The 18130-nt window shown below is 50.4% G+C and overlaps 1 protein-coding gene across 3 annotated transcripts; it reads left to right on the forward strand.

The window, feature by feature from the left end:
• The first annotated feature begins 2082 nt into the window (after positions 1-2082).
• On the forward strand, positions 2083-13588 carry TFE3 (transcription factor binding to IGHM enhancer 3). Of its 3 annotated transcripts, none has more exons than XM_007120923.4 (10): positions 2083-2369; positions 4648-4761; positions 5737-6040; positions 6704-6949; positions 7028-7132; positions 9335-9452; positions 9810-9866; positions 10047-10122; positions 11112-11259; positions 12123-13588. In XM_007120923.4, the coding sequence occupies exons 1-10, from the start codon at positions 2254-2256 to the stop codon at positions 12315-12317; spliced, it is 1479 nt and encodes a 492-aa protein (XP_007120985.1). In that variant the 5' UTR covers positions 2083-2253; the 3' UTR covers positions 12318-13588. The 3 variants fall into 3 exon arrangements, with proteins under 3 accessions (XP_007120985.1, XP_007120984.1, XP_023972669.1); XM_007120922.4 differs by having other exon boundaries at positions 11744-12325; XM_024116901.3 differs by having other exon boundaries at positions 6704-7132; positions 11744-12325.
• The last annotated feature ends 4542 nt before the right edge of the window (positions 13589-18130 follow it).

Below are 18130 nucleotides of genomic sequence, written 5' to 3' on the forward strand. Positions count from 1 at the left end.
CGGCCTCTCCCGCCGTGGAGCACAGGCTCCGGACGCGCAGGCTCAGCGGCCATGGCTCACGGGCCCAGCCGCTCCGCGGCATATGGGATCCCCCCGAACCGGGGCATGAACCCGCGTCCCCTGCATCGGCAGGCGGACCCCCAACCACTGCGCCACCAGGGAAGCCCTGTTCTGATATTTTTTATAGTTTCTTTTTTAGTGGTTAGGTCTTTAGCCAATCTGGAATTAATTTTTCTGAATTGAGTAAATTAGGAATCTAATCCCTCCCCCCCCAAAACAGTCATTTCTCCCCAAACTATTTTAGTAAATAGTCCATCTCTCTCCCAGTGACTTGAAATATCACTTTTGTCATTTATGAATTCCCACAATACCTAGGTCTATTTTTGGATTTTGTTTCTGTACCATTGATCTAGTTTTCTATTCCTACTCCCATATCACGATGCTTCTTTTTATGGTTGTATTTCCCTGTGCTTATTTTATTATATTTTATTGTTTTTGGCTGTGCAGCACGCGGGATCTCAGTTCCCCGACCAGGGATCCACCCGCTCCCCCTGCAGTGGAAGCGCGGAGTCCTAACCACTGGACCTCCAGGGAAGTCCCACAATGTTTTAATAACTAGAGCTTTGTCAGATATTTTGAATCTGGTAAGATGACGCCCTCCTCTTTCTTTTTCTTTTATAAAATTAGATATTCTTGTGTATTTAAGGCACCGTAGGAATTTTAACAGCAGGTCTACAAGTTCCATTTTGCAATTTTTATTGGTAATGTATTGATTTTTTAAAGATTAATTTGGGGAAGAATTGTCTTTATTATGTGGGTAATGTTTGTGTGTGAGCATATGGGGATGTGCGTGTTTACCAAGCCAACTTGGGAAATAAGGGTGCCAATACAGGAAGGTGCAAGGCAAATGGGCGCTCAGCGAAGTTCCCAGTGGTCCAACTGATGGGCATGGTCTCGGGATGTTGGGAGGGATAAAGGGAAGGTTGTAGGTCTGGATATTTTGTGAGCTGACTGTGCATCTGAAGGTATGAGTGGGACCCTCTGCTGTGTGCAAGCCGGCTTGCATGTATCTAGCACACAGAGGAGCTCAATAAATGTTTGTTAAATCAGTGCACAAATGAGTGAATCAATTTTTGGAGAGATTATTGTATGCCAAACAACCTGCTAGCACTATTCAAAAATTACCTCCAGTCCTCATAACAACCCTGTCAAACAGGTATTATGACCCCCATTTGACAGGCCAGTAAAGCTGAGGCTCAGAGAGGGGAAGTCCCTTGCCCATATTCAAACCTTGGTCTTTATAATTCCAGAAGTCAACCACAGAAGGGGCCAGATCTAATTTCCATCCTTCCACTCATTCATCCATCTGTCAAGGATTCACTAAGCACCTACAGTGCAGCGCAACGACCTAGTACAACAACCGCTCTAAATGACATAGAGTAGGCGGACCGCTTCCAGGAAGACCAGCTGGGCGGCTGGACTGTAGGTACCGAAAGGGTGGGGTTTCTGGTGAGCACCTTCCGGGAATGTAGCTGCCTAGGCCTCAAGGCTATGGCTTTGGCTGAGGAGGCACCGCTAGATCAAGGTTGGAGCGCGGTTTAGGGAGTGGATACTATGAATATTGGCCTATAGAGGGCGCGTTTCCGCAGCTAGAAGCGTGTCCTGGAGACCCTCCACGCACAGACTGGCCATCAGTACGCAGGCGCAGAGGACCCAAGGAGCGGCTTAATATCTTGCGGAGGGATAATTTGAGAAGAGGAGGCGTGGTTCAATCTAATTTCCTCTCATTGATTTGCCTCTGTCTCTGAGGGCGTGGCCTCGGTGCCCCCTTCTCGGAATAAGGGCCTGCGGAATCTAGTTCTCTCTCGGCTTCGGAGGCGTAGCTTAGGGCGGGCCCTTGAGCCACCCCTCAGCGATTGGCCGCCTCACCCAGAGGGCGTGGCCCAGCGAGCTGTCTATCCTCAGTGCGGTCACTTCCTGTGGAGTTTCCCCAGCCCAGGGAGGAGGGGGAAGAGGACGAGGGGGAGGAGGGCGGTCGTCCGGGGTTAGGTTAGGGGGGGGGTGTTGGTCCGTTCTGGGCGGGGGATGACTCACAGCCCATCCCATCTCCCCGAGGCCGCCCGCCCGCGCAGAGATCGCTCCATGGCTTAGCGGAGGAGGCGGTGGCGAGCGGGGGAGGGGGACTCTTATTTTGTTAGGGGGACCGGGCCGAGGCCCGACCGGCCTGGCAGGGCTCGCCTGGGGCCGGGCGTCATGTCTCATGCGGCCGAGCCAGCTCGGGACGGCGTAGAGGCCAGCGCGGAGGGCCCTCGAGCCGTGTTCGTGCTGTTGGAGGAGCGCAGGCCGGCCGACTCGGCCCAGCTGCTCAGGTGCGGGACCGCCTGGGACCGGTAGTGCTAACTGGGGTTCCCGGGGGCCTGATCTGGGGGCAGCGGGGGCCCAGGACTGTGATTGGAGGCCCTCGGCCTAGTCTTGGAGGACGTCTGGGCGCCCGACTTGGGGGGGCACCTAAGGAATCTGGCGGTGGCTTGCTTGGACTGAGGCTTAAAGGAGTCGTGGAAGTGCAGTAAGGGAGGCCTAGTTCAGATTTGCGGGGGGCACTTGACTGGGTCTCAAGGGGCTGATTCTGTTGTGTCCAAAAACTAGTCTAGGGTAGCTGAACTTCAGGGACTGAGACTCTGACTAGAGGCTGAATTTGGGGTCTTTGAGTCAGATATGAGGGGAATGAATTTGATGGGGCACTCTGTAGGTGAGGCACTGATTTTTAAGGGACTTTTTCCCTCAGAGAAGGCATCCTGGGAGATAGAGGTGCTGTCTTGGGAGCTTGGTGACTCCCAGTGGCTGGTTGCTGGAGGCTGTGTTTGGGGATAAAATGACTCTGGAGGGATTTGGGGGTATCTCGGATATGCTGCGTGGGACCAGCCTTGTGAGTGTGTGTGAGTGAACAAGAAAAGCAACATTCATCAAGACTTGATCAGAATAATCCCTTCACCTGCCCACCCATCCAGCTGGGTAGTGGAAAAGCCCTCTTCCCACACCCCATAGGGGCTTGAATGGGAAACAGTCAGACAGACAGGCAATGGAGGTGGTGCTACCTCTTAGCCCAGAGAAGGCCTCAGACCTTATTGGGGAACCCAGAGGAGGGTCTTGTTCCTGCTGCCACCTGCCCTAGCCTCTCAGCCAGCTCTTTTCACCCCCTACACACACACACAGACACAGAGGTGTTGTTTTTTTTTTATCTCACCTTCCCAGTCTGTCTCTCAGGCCCTGGAGGCAATCTTGAATCTGACCCTAGAGCTGGAATGAGCACCAATTGCACCATCCCTGCCTGGGTGGGTCCTCGCTGACCTCTTAGCCTCACTTCCATCAGCGGGCCTGGAAGCCCCAGCCCTCTCTGTCCATACCCTGCCCATTCCAGTGCCCACCTCTTCCAACTTCTGTGCAATGGAAGTGTGAGCATGGGAGGGGGCTTTGCCTACTTTCTGCCTGGGATTGTGCTGAGCTCAGCGGATCCCCAGCTTCCTCTTCCCGACTTCCTGGGGTGGTTTTAGGGCCCGGTCTGTGAGTGAGGAAAGGGAGGAAGACAGATTCTTGGGGAGGGGCAAGTCAACGACAATCTCAGGATTCTAAATCTTTGACTAAATTCAAGGATGCATATCTATCTGCCTGCATGTTAATGTCCCCTACACACTAGGGTCTTGCAGCCAGCATGGAGGGTTGAGCAGGAGCCTTTCAATATATGAATTTACCATCTCCTGATGCCTTTATAGCAACCTAGATCATCACAGTAGTGGCGATAGTTGAAAGGGACGGTGTACATGGCTTCTTAGTTTGTGTGTCAGTGGGTGTTGGTATTGGAGGTGTGTTTGTGTTTTGATCTATCGAAAAAACTGGAGAGTGCTGGGCAAGCTCCTCTGACCAAGAAAAGAATGTTCCTATAAAGCAGATCATCCACCCAAATTCTCCCTGTTGTCAATCCAGATTGTTGGACTGAGGGGAACCTTTGTTATTTCCATCTTGTTTTTGGATACGTGTTTGCATCCCACAAACTCTGGCTGGGGCAGGGTTGGTGGCCGGGAGTTCTTTGGGGAAGTAGTGGATCCTTCAGTAAAGTGAATCAGCTACCCCAGTTCTCTTTGTGATGCATTCAGTTTGTGTTACAATGGACTGTTCTGCCAAGGGAAGCCCCTACCGTGCAGTATGCCTGTGGACCTATGTGGGCTCACATTCAGCAGCCAGGAAAACAATGGGGGGTGTGGGGGCTGGGAGAACTCTGAATGCAAAGTCAGGAATCCCACAAAGTGAATTGTCATTCCTCAATTCTTCGTTTCTATTCTCCTGAAACCCAGGTTGTACACCCAGGTGATTGTTAGATCGAGGAGCTGGGGTCCAGGCTTATTATTTTTAATCTTAAGGAACTATGGGTAACACGGAGCAAAAGAGAGTGGAGAGGGGAGAAGACATGGGAATTCATGGTGGTGGTTTCAGCAAAGTGGCCGAATGTGAGGGATACACTTTATTCTCCTCTCTCCTGGTGTATGCTTCTCTTCTCTTCTTTTCTCTTCTGTCTCTGTCTCTGTCTCTCTCAGGGGAATGACGTCTCCATACAATCACTGACCATCACCCCTGCCTTCCCCCCACCCTCAGCTTGAACTCTTTGCTTCCGGAATCCGGGATTGTTGCTGACATCGAATTAGAAAACATCCTTGATCCTGACAGCTTCTACGAGCTCAAAAGCCAACCCCTATCGCTACGCTCAAGGTATGTCTCCTCTCTCTGACTCCCCTCCCGATTCCTCAGGCCCCTCCATCCCCTCTTGATGGGCAGAGGCCCTCAGTGCCAGCCCAACCCATTCTCTCACCAGCCTGAATTTTCCAGATAGTAAAATTAAGAGCCAGAAAGAGCATGTGGAAAGCGGGAGGCCAAGCTAGGATTCTAGTATCTCAGACAAAATCTCCCCTGCTTCCTCCCCCACCCTGCACATCCATTCATAGATAAAAATTGCAGCGTGCCTGGAGTTCCCAGACACAGGGCGTGGCCTTCTCAAGCCCAGCCCCCAAGTAGGCGGAGCCGTTCCCATAACCCCTGGTCACCCTCCCCCCAACTCAACATATTCACCCACTCCCAGCCCTTGAAGAGCTCCTGCTGGTCTCTTCTTTCCCCCAAGCTTGAAAGTCTAAATGTGCTGAGTCATGGGCCTGGGCTCTAAGAGAGGGGAGGGGACCTGGAAGAGGGGCAGGAAGAGAGGATTGTGAAATCTCTGAGATTTTCAAGACTGACTAGCTCCTGGGACCAGAGGCCCAGGCAGGGGAGGAAGAAGGGCCTGTGGTTGCCCATAGAGCCTGATGCCCACCCCCAGGAACTCAGGGAGCATCTCCAGCCCCCAATTGAGCTTAATGAGCCCTCTGTGTCCATATCTACTCCCACAACCTCAATTCTGTTTCCTTCTGCTCTCCTTTAAATAGCTCGCAGAGCTGAACAATGGTATCTCCGCTTGATATATGAACAGGCCCAAATCCAGGCTTCACCATAAGCACTGAGGGCTAAAGTTCCCCCACCAGACTGTGACCCCTGAGGGCTGTGACCAGGTCTGGTTCCTTTATCACCCCTCCACATTGTGGTTTCTGAAGGCAGAGAACAGGCCAGGTTCCTATGTCTGCTCCATCGCACTATGACTCCTTAGGCTTGGGCCGAGACGTTTAGCTTACCTGTGGCCCCGTATTTCCCATTCCACAGCCTCCCAATATCACTGCAGGCCACACCAGCCACCCCAGCTACACTCTCTGCATCATCTTCTGCAGGGGGCTCCAGGACCCCTGCCATGTCGTCATCTTCTTCATCGCGGGTCTTGCTGCGGCAGCAGCTAATGCGGGCCCAGGCCCAGGAGCAGGAGAGGCGTGAGCGTCGGGAACAGGCTGCAGCCTCTCCCTTCCCTAGTCCTGCACCTGCCTCTCCTGCCATCTCTGTGGTTGGCGTCTCTGCTGGGGGTCACACATTGGGTCGTCCTCCCCCTGCTCAGGTGCCCAGGGAGGTGCTCAAGGTAAGGTGACGTCCAGAGGCCCTGGGAGGGGCTCCTGGTGACTGAGGATTGGTCCTGGTGGCTTTGGGACGAGGCCCTAGGGGCTCTAAGGAAGGTCTCAGGTACTGATAAAAGGGGGCTGTGCTAGTATTCCATTGTGTTTAGGGTTTCCAAGGCGTTCTTGTGGAGTTGTGAGGGGTTCTTGGGGGCCATAGGATGTCGTGGTGGATCATGGAGGCTCATGAGTGCCCTGAGTGGGCCCTGGAGTCTGTGAAGTGGCTTTGTAGGAAGCACTTCACATATGGTTATGCATTAGGAATTCTTTGGCCATTGGAATGTCTTGGGAAGCCATGTAGAGTTCCCACACCTTTTAGGTGGGGTCACAGGCTTTGCGGGGGGCCTCTTGGGGACTGTGACAGGGTGCTCCAGAAACTGTGAAGGATTCTGCCACCCATGGGTAGATCTTGAGGGCTGTGAAGGATCTCTGAGAAAGGGAGTTTGGGTCCTAGGGGAGACTTTAATTAGTATTTGGGGGTGGGAGAGGGTTCTCAGATTCTGGGCCTGGTTTGCCATCCTGAGCCTCGGAACAGATGACTTCTGAGGGGCAAGCTGGGGCTCAGAGTCACCCCTCTGAGCCCTGTTCTACCTTGTTCCCTCCCATCCTGTCTCCCCCGCATTCCACAGGTGCAGACCCATCTGGAGAACCCAACGCGCTACCACCTGCAGCAGGCGCGCCGGCAGCAGGTGAAGCAGTACCTGTCCACCACACTTGGGCCCAAGCTGGCGTCCCAGGCCCTCACCCCACCACCGGGGGCTGCTAGTGCCCAGCCACTCCCCGCCCCTGAGGCTGCCCACGCTACGGGCCCCACTGGCAGTGCTCCCAACAGCCCCATGGCGCTGCTCACCATCGGGTCTAGCTCGGAGAAGGAGGTGAGTGGCTGCAGACGACCCTCCCATGCTCCCCCTGCCCCAACTTCTTTTAAGGCTCTTCCGTATTTCTTCTCCCAGATTGATGATGTCATTGATGAGATCATCAGCCTGGAGTCCAGTTACAACGATGAGATGCTCAGCTATCTGCCTGGAGGCACCACGGGGCTGCAGCTTCCCAGCACGGTGAGGCCCTGAGATGGGAGGTTGGTCTAAAAATTAGCACATCCCTCTATCACCGAGGGATATCTTATATACACCCGGGCTAGCTGTGTACATAAGAGACTGTCACCTTGGATTGTACTGAGATAGAGATAGAGGCTGTATGTTGAGAATGGGGCACACCAGTGCCCTGGGGCCATGTTGCACTGCATAGAGAGGTGAACCTTGTAGATTTTGATATCTACATGGTGGGGACTTCATGGAGCTATTAGGGCATACGAAGCACTCAAGCTTCACTGTGGGAGGGACCAAGAGGTGGGACTCTTGTAGCAGTTTGTTTGTTTGTTTGTTTTGAGTGTAAGACAGGTTTCTTTTTATTAAGTTTTCCTAAACTTGTCTCATGTTTACTGCATGTTTTTCTTTGTGTAAGAACGTAACCTGGAGCTTTAGCAAACCAATTTGGACAATGCAACCTGGATAAATGCTTGTCTGCACACAAGTCATCGATTACCATTCTCTGGCCTGGCCTCCATGTAAATCCAATTGGTCTTAAAGCCTATCTAAACAGAGAGCAAGCAGACCACATCATCTTATTTCTAGTTTAAACTTTAAACCTCAAATTCACCCCCATCCCAAGACCCACACCCTCCCCCACACACAAAAGAAAATTTTTGGAAGAAATGGCCATTAAGAGCTGAGTCAGTTGCATAAGAATTGGCTTAATCCTGCAGCCAGCACTCCAAAGTAGCTCTTGGCTTCACAGCAGGCCAGCTGGAACTCTTGAAGCAGGACAGGTAGAGAATGGATAGAGGATGCTCTAAGAACAGGGCCAAGTCCTGGTGCTGCGAGGCTTCCACACATGCTTACACTCCAACATAAATACACTTCCACCTTCGTCCCCTAAGTGATGTTTCTCTATAGCACTTTAGAGCTTGTAACTCTCTAAATTTTTTAGTGCAGAGATGGACAGAAACTTATTCTAAACATGCAAGGTATAATCTTATTTCTAACAACATAGGCCAAAATTAACAGAGAAGCATATAATATACAGATATACAGATTATCTTGTAGCGTTTTGCATGTACCAGGACATTCAGGTCATGAAGACACACCCAGACCATGAAGTGATTGGAACATGATATGCCAAAGGTGTCCAGATTTGATGTGGTTGGACCTTGAAGTGACTAGAACATACCACATCTCTTACAGTGAACTGTGCCAAGAGGCTGGGTCCTTGTAAAGACTGGAAAAAACTTTCTAGAGCAGGAGATGCACTGATGAATTTTAACATTCTGGTTCTGAACATTCCAAGAGTCTCATAACTCACTTTGGGACATACCAAGTGCCTATAGCTTTACTTCTTTCCAGCTTATCAAGAGGATGGAAGCACATGTAAAAATGGTACCAATTTATCAGAATTTTTCATTGATTTGGGCACAACTAGAGATTGGATGGATCCAGCAGACTAGTGGGGGTTTCAAGAGATGAACTCATCAAGAGGTGGGACTAATTACTTATGGATTAGTTCGTTGCCCTAGGGTGTATCCAAGAGAGTGTGAAGGAGAAAAAAAAACTAGGCTGACATAAAAACAGTGCTTGTTGAGTAGTTGGACAAGAAATCCTGAGAGATCAGAATGTGCAAGAGGGTGCCAGATCAGAACCTCGGTGCATGGCAGCCGGAGACTGTATGCAACGCAGTCACAGCAAAAGACTGGAGATTGGGCTGGGACTCTCCAAAAGGCCAGATTTTGGGTGGAATGTTGCCATGACAATTTCCCAAGGTCTGAGAAGCCTGGGTTGGAGTGTTCCAAGAATGCTGAGTTGGAATGTAGCTCTAGGAGGGGCTGAAATGTTGCACTGGCGCTGACAAAGACCTGAGAAGGGTGGTTGGTTTTCTGGCATTTCTCAGAGCCAGTGCCGGGGTTTGGGAGAGGGGCTTCAGAAGTCACTGGGGGATTTGACGGGCTGTGGGGACACAATGAGCAGGCCAGGCAGGCTCCAGTCCCCCAGCAAAGCAGGGTAGGTCCCCTTGACCCTGTCTTCCCTGTTGAGTGGCTGTGTGAAATTCCCTTGAAGGAGAAGGAAGGGTTCCCATGCTGAGCCAGCCAATCCTTGCATGAGGGGGCCCATCTTTGGGGTGTGTGGAGGGTCAGGAACCTGGTCGAAGAAGGGGCCGAGCCTGGGGTCTGTTTCCAACCATCATTTTTCCGCTCTCCCTGCCTGCAGCTGCCTGTGTCAGGGAATCTGCTTGATGTGTACAGTACACAGGGCGTGGCCACGCCAGCCATCACTGTCAGCAACTCCTGTCCAGCTGAGCTGCCAAATATCAAACGGGAGATCTCTGGTAAGGGCCAGGGTCTTGGCCCCGTGCAATTATCATATACCCCAGGGTGAGCCCCATATCTACCAGGTCTGGGGGTCAGGCCTGATTCTAAGAGAAGAGGGTTTAAACAGACAGAAATGGGGGCTGTTTGCCATCTTTGTCCATATGGCCCGTGGTCCTGCTTTCACTCCACTCCCTCTCCTCTTGGGTTTAACAAGTGGCCTGTCACCATGGCGTCTTTAAAAATTGTAAAAATGGTGGCACTTCCCTTGCCTGTGCCCACCAAAGCCTACCCCAGCGGCTGCACATGCTGCCCACCGTCGTCTGTCATCTTTCCCAGACCCAGAGGCCCTGACCGCCTCCCGCACTCTCTTCCAGAGACAGAGGCCAAGGCCCTTTTGAAGGAACGGCAGAAGAAAGACAATCACAACCTGAGTGAGTGAGAGCGCGCACTCCCGCCCACGTGCCATGCAGCCCTGCCTCACTCTGCGCCCGGCCTTCCTTGGGGGCCTCTCCCTGCAGCAGCAGCCTCCCAATTCCCCAGTTTCTCCTCTTCGCTTCTCAACCTATTGATAACTCTTTCCCACTTTCTCTTTCTCTCCCCTGCCTTCAAAGTTGAACGTCGCAGGCGATTCAACATTAACGACAGGATCAAGGAGTTGGGCACCCTCATCCCCAAGTCCAGTGACCCGTGAGTCTGGGCCAGGAGCCCCAGGCCGGTGGAAGGTGGGATGGGGGCCCCACTCCCTGAAACTCATTCCCGGGTGGGCCCGCCCTAAGTGGGAACCACCCGGGCAGTCCTGCTCCTTTGCCCCTTTCTCACCCAGCTTTCCTCACCCTGAGCAGGGTGGCAGCCCCTCACCATGTTCCCATCTAAAATTTTAGGTGCATGACATTATGGTCCATGACATTATGGTCCACGTCGTCTGCCCCCCTGTACGACATAGACAGTTTTCCGCTTATTTAGTACCTCCTTCATTTACTCAAAAAAATGTATTGAGCTGCTTCTGCTTTGTGCCAGGTACCATGCTAGGCCCTGAGGATACCAGAGGGAACAAAATGCACAAAAATCCCTGACCTCATGGAACTGATGTTTTAGTGGGGGCAGACAGACAGCAAAGAAGATAAATATGTAAACTCCGGTGGTTATGATGAGTGTTGTGGAGGGGAATCAAGAACGGAGGGAAGATGGGATATTGGGGAGGGTCACAGTTTGGGGTGAGGAGGGTGGGGGCAGGGCAGGCCTCAACTGATGAGGAAATACTTGAAAAAAGAGCCTAAAGAGGTGAGGCAGGAGCCATCTGGGTGTCTGAGAGAAGAGTGTTCAAGGTGGAGGGCAGAGCTGGGCTGGAGGCCCTGAGGTGGGAATGATTTTCCATGTTCTAGGAGCATTGAGAAGCCAGTGTGGCTGCAGTGAGATGAATCAGAGGGGCATGGGTAAGGGGAGCAGTACGGCATCAGGTCAGAGAGGGCTTCCTGGGTTCGGGATGTGATGGGGCATCATTGGAAGGTTCCAGGCAGGTGGTTTGCATCCGAGCATTCCATCCCCTTGATGTCCCTCTGCCTCAAGTTCTAGACATGTGGCGGGGTGCTCCATCTACCTGGTGCAGTCGCCCCCTTCAGCTCCCGAGAGACTCCATGTGCAGCATTCCCTTCTTTCCTCCCCCTCGGGCCCCACAGGGAGATGCGCTGGAACAAGGGCACCATCCTGAAAGCCTCTGTGGATTACATCCGCAAGTTGCAGAAGGAGCAACAGCGCTCCAAAGACCTGGAGAGCCGGCAGCGATCCCTGGAGCAAGCCAACCGCAGCCTGCAGCTCCGAATTCAGGTCTGGAAGGAGAAGGCGGTGGCAGGGGTGAGGGGGGCTTCCTGGAGGCAGAGGCAGAGGGAGAACAGGCTAGGATTTCTCCTCCTGCATATTTGGGGGATCCCCGGGCTTCCTGACTCACATGATGATGATGATGATAAGTAGTAATCATAACATTAGCAAAAATAATAATGAATATTGGTTAACGGACACAGTGTTTTATCTTGTGCCATGCACTATGACAAGAGCCTTATCTCCATTTACTAAGTTAATCCTCACAACAATCCTGTGAGACAGGGACCATTATTATACCCACTTTCTAGGTTGGGACTCTGAGGCTCAGAGACGGTAAGCAACTTGCCTGAAGTTACGCAACTAGTGAGTGGCAGAGGCTGAATTCGAACCCAGGCAGCCTTACCCTTTTAACTGTTATATCCTCTGCCTCTGAGGGACTCTGAACCCCATCTTATCCCACCCCCACCACCCACCCCCCTACGTTTTGCAGGAGCTAGAACTGCAGGCCCAGATCCATGGTCTGCCAGTGCCTCCCACCCCAGGGCTGCTCTCACTGGCCACAACTTCAGCCTCTGACAGTCTCAAGCCAGAGCAGCTGGATGTTGAAGAGGAGGGCAGGCCAGGCACAGCAACATTTCATGCAGCGGGGGGACCTGCCCAGAGTACTCCCCATCAGCAGCCCCCAGCGCCACCCACAGATGCCCTTCTGGACCTGCACTTTCCCAGCGACCACCTGGGGGATCTGGGGGACCCCTTCCACCTGGGGCTGGAGGACATTCTGATGGAGGAGGAGGAGGGGGTGGTGGGGGGACTGTCAGGGGGCGCCCTGTCCCCACTGCGGGCTGCCTCCGATCCCCTGCTTTCTTCAGTATCCCCCGCAGTCTCCAAGGCCAGCAGTCGCCGCAGCAGCTTCAGCATGGAGGAGGAGTCCTGATCAGGCCTCACCCCTCCCCTGGGACTTCCCCACCCAGGAAAGGAGGACATGTCAGGGTGAGGCCCCGCCTTTTCCCCCACCTTTTCATGAGACTGCCCTGCCCAGGTGTACTGGGGGAAGAGGAGACTGATGAGGCCCCACCCCTATAACCAGGCAAGGAGGAGGAGTCAGATTAGGCCCCACCCCTTCCCCACAGGACAGGCCAATGCAGGTATTTCAGACATGGAGAAGGTAGGGACACCAGGGCCTGTCTCTTACAGAACGCAGCCTCACCCCTGCCCCGTGGGACCTGCCCTTGCCCAGGTGAGGGAAGGAGACAGGATGAGGTCAGCCCCTGGCCCCTAGGGACTGTCCTAGCCATGTTTCCTGGGATAAAGAGTGTCAGGATACTGCTCCATCCCCTCTCTTGGAACCAACAGTCTAGTCTATCCTGGCAAGGAAGAGGAGTCAAAATGGAGGTCCCACCCTGGGGGTTTAAGCCCTGCCCCTTCCCCGTGAACCCTGCCCTGCACAGGCAAGGAACAGAAGTGAGGATGAGAGCCAACCCCTTTACCTGGGAACTCAGTCCTGGCCTTCTAGCAATGGAGGAGTCAGGCCCCACCCTTTCCCTATAGGAACAGCCCCGGTGCAGGCGCAGGTATTTCAGTCGTGGAGGAGTCAGTAAGATCAGGCAACTTTGTGGAGATCACAGCCCTTGTCTCTTAGCAACATCCCATCAAATCATTCCACACTGCAGGGAGGAGTGGTACTTAAGCTCCCCTGCCTTAACCTGGGACCATTGTGACTTAACCTAGGAGGGCTCTAAGCCGACCTGGCCCTTGAAGAAGGGGGCAGATCTTGAAATCTTGTGGGTTGACAGTCCAGACCTAGATCAGGAGTGAGTGAGAGACCCCCACACTTGGGCAGAGTTTTACCTCCTTCCCTGAAGGGTAGATTGGGGAGGTGATGGGGATAAGGGGGTACTGGGTCCATGTTCCCAGAACCAGCACCCCAGTACTCTTTTTCAACATGTGGAAGAACAAGATGAAGGAAGGGGCCTTTCCAGGGAGTTCCCCAGCCCAGGAACAAGTGGAAGCCTGTCTCACCAAGGCAGAGGCTTAGGGGGAGGATTGCAAAAACATATATACCCCCTCTTTATCTGATTTTTTTTACTGACCCCCTACTCAGAAGCTAGGTCACCCCCAACCTCTGGCCTCCACCTAGTTCTCCATTTGGAGAAATCTTCCCCATTCCAGAGTTATCAAGAGACACTCCCTGCCCATCCCCATCCCTCCTACCCCATACACCCAAGGTTGTCAGCTTTGGATTGTTGGGGCCGAGCCCCGAGGAGGGTGTACTAAGGGGTCTGTAGGTTTGTGATTAAAATAATAAATGCTAGGCGTGTTTGATGCGCTTTTAACTTTGGCAGAGAGTCTCCTGTCCTTGCTTTTTGTCTGTGCAATGAGCATGGCTCATGAGTTTCTTGGAAGAAACAGATTTGAGTGGGATGGGTACAAGAATTTAGATAGAGGGGCTGAAGAAAACAATGTACAAACAAAAGCAATCAGTCCTTAACTATCTGCTAGGCAGCCTCCTAACTGTTGCAAGCATTTTACTCAATTTATTATTCTAAGGAATATTCATCAAGAAAGTACTGATGCTTACTCCTATTTCACGTTTGAAGAAACACGAATAGAACAGGGTTTAAGTAACTATCTGACGATATACAGCTGGTAAATGGATGAAGCGCTAAATGGTAAAGTTAGGTAAGTGAGGGCTCTGGTTTGAACGATGTCATTGAGGACAGACGGGCCAATGAAGATTTTCTTGCAAGTTCACTTTTGAAGCTGATGAGGAAGTATATGAGGATATCTCCTGGCAGACAGTGGGAGGTATTCCAGATGGTGGAAATGGCAAAGACAAAAACCGTAAAGGTAGGGGAACAAGCAAACAACTCGGTTTTGGAACAGGTGTTGACATTTGTGGGGAATTTAAATGGAAGTGAACAGACACAAGTATCTTAGGCTGGGGAAAAATATTCCTGGAATTTCTCAACCGAACTGACTCCCAGGACAGGTATCAGGCCTGGTCCTGTGTCACCCCCATCAGGCTGTGACCACCACACTTGCTGCCTGCCCCATTCTAGCCTAACATACTGTGAGCCCTAGGGCCTGGTTGCTGAACCTCTACCACCAGACTGGTGGCTCCCTGATAGCTTTATTTTTTTTCTCCTCAAATTGGCTATATTCTCTTTATTTTACAAAGACAACATGTAATACCCAGAAGTGTTTTTTTAACTTTGTATTCTGAAATAATTTTAGATTTACAGAAGTGTGGCAAAGACAGTAGAGAGAGTTCTCATACCTGTTATCCAGCTCCCCCTAATGTTAGCAGCTTGAATAACCATGGCACATTTATTAAGGATAAGAAAATCACATTGGCACAGTACTAGGAACTCCAGACTTTATTTGGATTTCACTGGTTTTTCCACGAATGTCTTTTTTCTGTTCTAGGATCCAAATAAGGATACTCTGTTTGTTATCTCTTTCTGTGTAACAAATTACCACAATCTTAGTGGCTAAAAAATCATGCATTCATTATCTCCCAATTTTTGCGGGTCAGGCAGCCAGGCTGGCTTAGCTGGCTCCTCTACTCCAGTGGCTCTCAAGAAGGTACAATCAGGGGAGGTGTGGGCAGGACTGAGGACTCGTCTGAAAGCTGGACTGGGGAAGAATCTGCTCCACACTTGCCCTCACATGGTTTGGGGCAGTTCTCAGTTCTCTGCAGCCTGTTAAACGAGGGCCTCAGTTCCTTGCTGGCTGTCAGCTGGAGGTGCACTCAGTCCTTACCATGTGTGCCTTTCCTTCCATGAGGCAGCTAACAGCATATGTACTTTGGCTTCATCAAAGTCAGCAATAGAAGAGTCTACTAGCAAAACAGAAGTTACTATCTCTTGTAATCTAATCATGGAAGTGACATACCCTCACCAATGAGGCATTCTTTTTTCTTTTTTTTTTTTTTGCGGTATGCGGGCCTCTCACTGTTGTGGCTTCTCCCGTTGCAGAGCACAGGCTCCGGACGCGCAGGCTCAGCGGCCATGGCTCACGGGCCCAGCCGCTCCACGGCATGTGGGATCTTCCCGGACCGGGGCACGAACCCGTGTCCCCTGCATCGGCAGGCGGACTCTCAACCACTGCGCCACCAGGGAAGCCCACCAATGAGGCATTCTGTTGGTTATAAGCAAGTTACTCACAGGAGAGGATTACACAAGATCATGAATAGCAGTAGGACCACTGGGGGGACATCTTAGAAGCTCCCTACCACATTGGGTTGAGCTGTCGTATCTTCTTGGTCTCCTCGGACAGTTTTTGTCTGCCCATTGAGAAGGCCTAGACATGGTGCTATTCCAGAAGCAACAAGCACATCTAGTACCCACATCTTGGTTTCTAAATGCCATTCTTCAATGAAAGGAACCAGGGCTCCTTGGAGAAATGGCTGATTTTAAGGCCAGGGAAGGGAAACACATGATGAGCCTGGAGCACTGTGTGGTACCAGAAAGTAAGGAAGAACCTAAACAAAAAAAGATGGGAGTGTGTCATAAAGATGCAGGAGCCAACCTGAAAGAACTCCCAATAACCAAAGATGGAGCAATTTGAGCAACAAAAAAATAATGATAGTGCTTTATTGTAGTCCAAAAACTAAATATCCATGATTCCATACTTATATATATCAGTGATATATTTGGGTAAGTAAATAAATGCTGGAGATGGGACAACTCTTCCTTGCATTAGAATTCCAAATAATAAATATAGAAGGAATGAGATAAATAGAAAATTACCATTAGAATACCACAGTAATACTGGGGAGTGGATCCACAGCTAAACGCTAAATGTTAAAATTAGTGGGCAGAAGAGATAAACCCACGCACATATGATCACCTTATTTTTGATAAAGGAGGCAAGAATATACAATGGAGGAAAGACAGCCTCTTCAATAAGTGGTGCTGGGAGAACTGTACAGCTACATGTGAAAGAATGAAATTAGAACACTCCCTAACACCATACACAAAAATAAAGTCAAGGGCTTCCCTGGTGGCACAGTGGTTGGGAGTCCTTCTCCCGATGCAGGGGACACGGGTTCGTGCCCTGGTCCGGGAAGATCCCACATGCCGCGGACCGGCTGGGCCCGTGAGCCATGGCCACTGAGCCTGCGCGTCCGGAGCCTGTGCTCCGCAACGGGAGAGGCCACAACAGTGAGAGGCCTGCGTACCGCAAAAAAAAAAAAAAATGGCTAAGTGAGGAACCCAGAATAATTCCTTGTAATTGTAATTAATTTCCCAAGGAAAAACAAATCAGAGGTCTTATGTGACTAAGGAAAGATTGAAAGAGTTACAGACTGTCAGGGTTTAATGCTAAGTGACTATAACAGTGATGATTCTCTCAAAACTGACTTCAGGAGGTGCTTGAATGTCAGTTTGTATTCTGTATTCCCCTTCCTTTGCCTGATTGCAAAGTAATTGAAAGCATGGCTTAAATATGTTTAATCTTCCACAGATCATCTCAATAAATCTGTTTTGGAACAAGGACAGTAGAAGCTAATTTTGTTCTTTTTTGAAATCTTATGCAACAGTGAAATCCCTCTTACATGGTTGATGAGGTGTTAAAGTCAGCATTTAAGATAAAAATTGCATATTATCAAAAATATCCTTGAAAACCCCTAAAATTGCCAAGAAATGACCCTGTATAGTCCTTTGTATGTATATTGATGCTGTATTTAAAGGAGCACATTTATAAAACAGAATTTTACAGTCTTTCTAATATACCACTGTAATATGATGATATAACGTGATATTACTCAGCCATAAAAAGAAACGAAATTGAGTTATTTGTAGTGAGGTGGATGGACCTAGAGTCTGTCATACAGAGTGAAGTAAGTCAGAAAGAGAAAAACAAATACCGTATGCTAACACATATATATGGAATCTAAAAAAAAATGGTCATAAAGAACATAGGGGCAGGATGGGAATAAAGACGCAGACCTACTAGAAAGTGGACTTGAGGACATGGGGAGGGGGAAGGGTAAGCTGGGACAAAGTGAGAGAGTGCCATGTACATATATATACTACCAAATGTAAAACTGATAGCTAGTGGGAAGCAGCCGCATAGCATAGGGAGATCAGCTCAGTGCTTTGTGACCACCTAGAGGGGTGGGATAGGGAGGGTGGGAGGGAGGGAGACCAAGAGCGAGGAGATATGGGGATATATGTATATGTATAGCTGATTCACTTTGCTATAAAGCAGAAACTAACACACCATTGTAAAGCAATTATACTCCAATAAAATGTTAAAATGAAAATAAAATAAAGTTAGTGGGCAAAACTTTAAGGTGAGCATGCAGTAAGCCTAGACTGTACCTTCTTTCTGCCTGGGTCAGTTTCAGGAGCCCCTTGGAGGGAAGTGGAGTCTTGGAAGAGAATAGCAATATAGCTGAGCCGGGTGGGAGAGATCAGAATTCGGGACTTCGGTCTAGCAGGCATGGTATTGGAGAAAAAAGAGCTTTGTAGAGGCAGACTTCCAGAAGTCACCGAAGGCATTGCTTTAGGTCTTTGTTCAAATACTAGGCTGTGCAGGCTTAGAATGAGACACTGCGAGGCCAAGCAAGATCAGTCCTGGGCTTATGTGAACTGAATCGATGCTTGCACAGTTCTGAGAGACACAGGGATTTTGACCAGCCTGAGTGCAGAATCTTCACCCAATGCCCCACTGAGAAACAGACACCCCAGAAAGACCATGCCTTAAGAGTAGGCTACTTCAGCCCTAGAGTACGGGTTACTGTAGATCTTCTCCAAAATATCCTAAAAACATTCTTCAAATGGATCCAGCTGAATTGTAACATTTAAAATGTAGGTAGCTATAGCATACATAACCATAACACAAAGGACAGGATTTGGGAAATGAAACTATA

Source organism: Physeter macrocephalus, chromosome 21 (assembly GCF_002837175.3).
Source record: "Physeter macrocephalus isolate SW-GA chromosome 21, ASM283717v5, whole genome shotgun sequence".
In the NCBI taxonomy this organism is placed as follows: domain Eukaryota; kingdom Metazoa; phylum Chordata; class Mammalia; order Artiodactyla; family Physeteridae; genus Physeter; species Physeter macrocephalus.